The sequence below is a fragment of the Haliaeetus leucocephalus genome, unplaced genomic scaffold (genome assembly GCF_000737465.1).
Source record: "Haliaeetus leucocephalus isolate CR32 unplaced genomic scaffold, Haliaeetus_leucocephalus-4.0 Scaffold170, whole genome shotgun sequence".
Taxonomy (NCBI): Eukaryota; Metazoa; Chordata; class Aves; order Accipitriformes; family Accipitridae; genus Haliaeetus; species Haliaeetus leucocephalus.
The window spans coordinates 839,866-843,928 of record NW_010972606.1 but is presented as its reverse complement, the minus strand read 5'-3'; the positions used below and the strand labels follow the sequence as shown (position 1 = coordinate 843,928).

At 39.0% G+C, this 4,063-nt stretch overlaps 1 protein-coding gene across 1 annotated transcript in view; it reads left to right on the top strand.

The window, feature by feature from the left end:
• SCUBE1 (signal peptide, CUB domain, EGF-like 1) overlaps positions 1–4,063 on the top strand; it is a 210,529-nt gene that overhangs the window by 31,354 nt on the left and 175,112 nt on the right. The window contains exon 3 of the mRNA XM_010563586.1: positions 2,284–2,412. Within this exon, the coding sequence (XP_010561888.1) occupies positions 2,284–2,412 (129 nt within the window). The remainder of the gene's footprint in view (positions 1–2,283; positions 2,413–4,063) is intronic.

Below are 4,063 nucleotides of genomic sequence, written 5' to 3'. Positions count from 1 at the left end.
CGAGCGGCTGTGTGGTGCTTGGTTGCTGGCTGGGGTTAAACCATGACACTCAGTGCTGGATAAAGTTAAGAACACATCTTAAAATGAAGTTACCATTTTTCCTGAGTGTCCTGAAGGAACGCCCGACACACCTGACATCAAAATCAAGTTATGTGCTTTTTGATTATTGACTTGGCCTGTTAAAACATGGCATTGCTGTAGAGGTCTCTTTTTGTCCCTGTAGCCTGAGAATGTTAGGAAGTTTCTGGAAGTATTCATGAATGGTTATGGAAGCTGCAAATATCTGCTAAGTGGAAACCTCACTGGAGAGCTTTGGCAATATGCACCCAAGCACGCTGGGCTGTAAATAAAGGAGAGCGGCTTTTCTGGGACTTTGCACTGCCATGCTGCAGGTGTGTTTGGAATGAGTCCAATATGCAGTAATTGACTTGTTGGTTATTGTTTTCAGGAAAAATCACAGACGTATCTCTTTGTTGTCATACTAGACTCCAGAAAGCAGAGCACATCCACAGGCTGTGCTAACTCGGCACTTGTACAACTAATGGATGGAAATCGTTAGTAAAGGATGGGAACTTTCTGAAACAGAGCAGTGGTTGAAAGAAAGCCGCAGATTGTATTTTTGTTAGGAAGATCCTTTCTCCAGCTTATTTCTAGTATTTTTGTGGTGCTGAATGCTGAGTTACAAAAAAGCCAACCAGTTTTGCAGATAAAGCCGAATTTGTAATTCCCATTTCAAGCTGCTGAGGAGATTGTAGAAGGGGAGCTTCAGAGCTGTTGGAGGGAAGTAGATGGAGACCTGGGCTATTCTGAGTTTCAGGTAGGTTTCTGGGAGGGGCTGACCTGAGGGGGAAGGCTTGCAAAAAAACTTGGGAGAAGCCTGTCCCTGCTCTTGACAGATGCAGCTTCTCAGAGGATTGTGCAAGGAAGGACAAACCTAGCCAAACTCAGTCCAGGGGCCAGAAATGCTGAAAGTATTGAGTGACTGAGTCAGAGCTGGCTTTTCAGAAGAATCTGGTTTTAACAAACTACCTTGCTGTTTTGGGGTTGTGTCTGGGTATGATACTGGGTAGCAAAGCTTTTCCTGGAGTACTTTTAAAAAGTTAAAAAAAAAAAAGAAAAAGAAAAAAAAAAAAAAAGGCTGCATGAACATGAACCTAATTCAGAAATATTTCAACCACCTCTGCAATGGAAGGTACGATTGAAATGTACAGCCAGGGTAGCTCTGATGTACTAACAGGTGATTTTCTAAGAAGATTACTTTATCCATTTATCATGCACTGTCTAGCTTAGGGACAGTAGCTGGGGTTTTTGGTCAAGCACACCACAGATTTAGAGCTGATAGTTACCAAGCTATGAGGTTGTCTATAATTATTTGTGTATTTTTAGTTGGTTGATGTGGACCACTGAATGATTCACGGCAGTGACTGTGATGCTGACATTCCATGTATAAGCCAAGATACAGTCTGTAAAAAGAAGAAAGTTTGCACTTTCTAGAATGAGTGAAGAAGTGATTTTTTTTATGAGGGAGGGAAGATCATGACAGGATTGTTTGTAGTTGAAGCAGAATGCATCTCTCTTATCATGGTACTCTTTCAGATATAGGCCAATGTACAAAAAAAAAAAAAATTCTAGCATACCTTCCAAGAATAAAATGTTGGACTTGTTGTTGTTGTTGTTGCAGTAAATGAATTAATACAGAAAATGATAATAGGACTTAATTTTCGGGGGGGGGGGGCCAAGACACAGACAAAACTGTACCAAGTTATCAATTGTAACTTCATAGAGCTCAGTGGACTGTGACAGCTTTTTCAGAAATGGCGTTTTTCAAGGTTTATTGGACAGAACTACAGCCTTATGTATTGTCAGGAGTATACCAGATCTTCCTTGTTCTGAGAATACAATTTTTTGTTAAACAAGGCATGCTTTTCTCTTGTCTTATGCCATATTAATAGCATGTTTCATGTAGTTGTTTGTTACAACAAATTCAAAGGTTTAACTCATTGTCTGCTTGATTATTTTAAAGACAAAACCCAAAACATACATTTTAAACATAAAAAAATGTACCAAATCAGGTGTGGCTTGCTGCTTTTCAGTCTTATATGACCCTGATATATTCAGTCAGTAATTCCCTGAGCCATCTGTTGGATGAAATATGCAATATGAGTATATAGAAAGCTTAGGAACATGCATATATTTGAAGACCTTGCTCAGCTGGAGAAATTTTTCTGTATTCTTAGCATTCTCGTTTTACAAAAGCTTCTTTTTCCTCCTCTTGTGTTTTAGATATCGACGAGTGTGAAAATGACTTCTACAATGGGGGTTGTGTCCATGAGTGTATCAACATTCCAGGCAACTACAGGTGTACATGCTATGATGGGTTCATGTTAGCCCATGATGGCCACAACTGTCTTGGTAAGTAGTGAACGCTGGCAAGAAATTTTCATTTCATGGCTGTGGTAAGAAGGCCTGGTCTGCTTGGCTGCATTTTGTCATCTGGTATGTTTTCAGTAAAGACTTGATCCAGATCACACTGAGTAAGTTCAAACCTGTCCATTGACTCCAGTGTGGTTTAGACCAGACCCTTAAAGTTGGCACTCTTAATCCTAACATATTCAAATCAGTTTGCCTATCTGTAACATTGCTAAAAAAACCCAACCTCCAAAGCCTGTGCTGGATGTTTGGGCTTCTTTTTCAAGAAAACTAATCTGTCCCATCCACTTAAATATATTTTGTCTGTTTCTTCCAACTTTTGTAATTCCAGTCATATCTTTAGAGCCCCCCCCCCCTTTTGTCCCTTTTAGGGTAACATAGTTCTGGGATACGCTGTGTGAACATAAATCACAGAATGTTAAAGTACAAGTGTGATGAAGGAATACTTGGACAATAAAACAGGGCAGAAGAAACAGCTACCAGTAATAGCTATTTACAAAGGGGAGGGACATGGTCCACTAACTGTACAAAGCCATGTTCAGAGCAGGATCTTAATTGCTTCAGCAGTCTGAGAATTTTGGGATCTGTTTTTCTGATTCATGTCCATTGCTCTGGTTTAAATAGGTTGGGTTTACCCTGTAAGCTAAAAAAGTATATGTTTTGTTTTGAAATTTCTTCACACCAGTTGCCTGGAAATAAACTTTGACTGCTATGTCCAGTTTCCCATACCTGCTTACTTGGTAGTCTTTTTAGCTAAATCCTAGTGCCTAGGGACTATCTTTCTCAATATTCCCCATATAAATGCAATGGCCAGTGTTTAGTACAGTCCCAAATTCATTTGAAGGTGATGTTTATAAAACAGTGTGGGAAGCGGGTATTTTCTTCTGTATCATGCAGCACCTTTACTTGGTAAAAACTGAGATTCTTTGCAATAGAAGTCAAGAAATCAGGTAGTGAACCAGAAATAATAAAGTCTAGTAAAACCAGTCTGCACTCACTGAATCAATGGAACAACTAGAATTTCTGAGCAAGGATTTGGTTAGCCTTTCAGTAGATGTATTTCCTACTGTGTTCATTTTCAAAGTGAGTAATATTTGTTCAGATGGATTGTATATCCTGACCATTGACAGGATTTTGACTCAAATGTCCAAATTTCATTTGATAGAACAGACTAAATAGATTTATTTGCCTCAACCTGAGATGGTCAAATGATTCATTGTGCAAGAGGTATTTCTTATACAAAGAGCCACCAGCCATTCATTTAAAAAATAAAGAAAAACTCTACTTATACTAATGTTCATAAATATCTCTTAATAACAGGACACAAACATAATCAAATAGTTCAACTATTTGGAATTCAAATAACTGTGTCTGTACGTTTTCCCAAACAGCTTGCTACTTTCAACTTTGTTTCCAAATGATTCCCATATTAGTAGGGAAAAGTAGGTTAGCAAGTATGAACGGCAAAAGGAGTGACCTGATAAAGGTTCAGGAGATCTGTGGGATTTTTTTGGACCCCTGCTGTCTGTGTTGTTGCTCTCTGGTCATGAAACATACAGGCTGGATCTACACAGATAGCCAAATTTCTAATTTTCTTTTCATTAATTTCTTTTCAGCCACTTGGGGGGGGGGG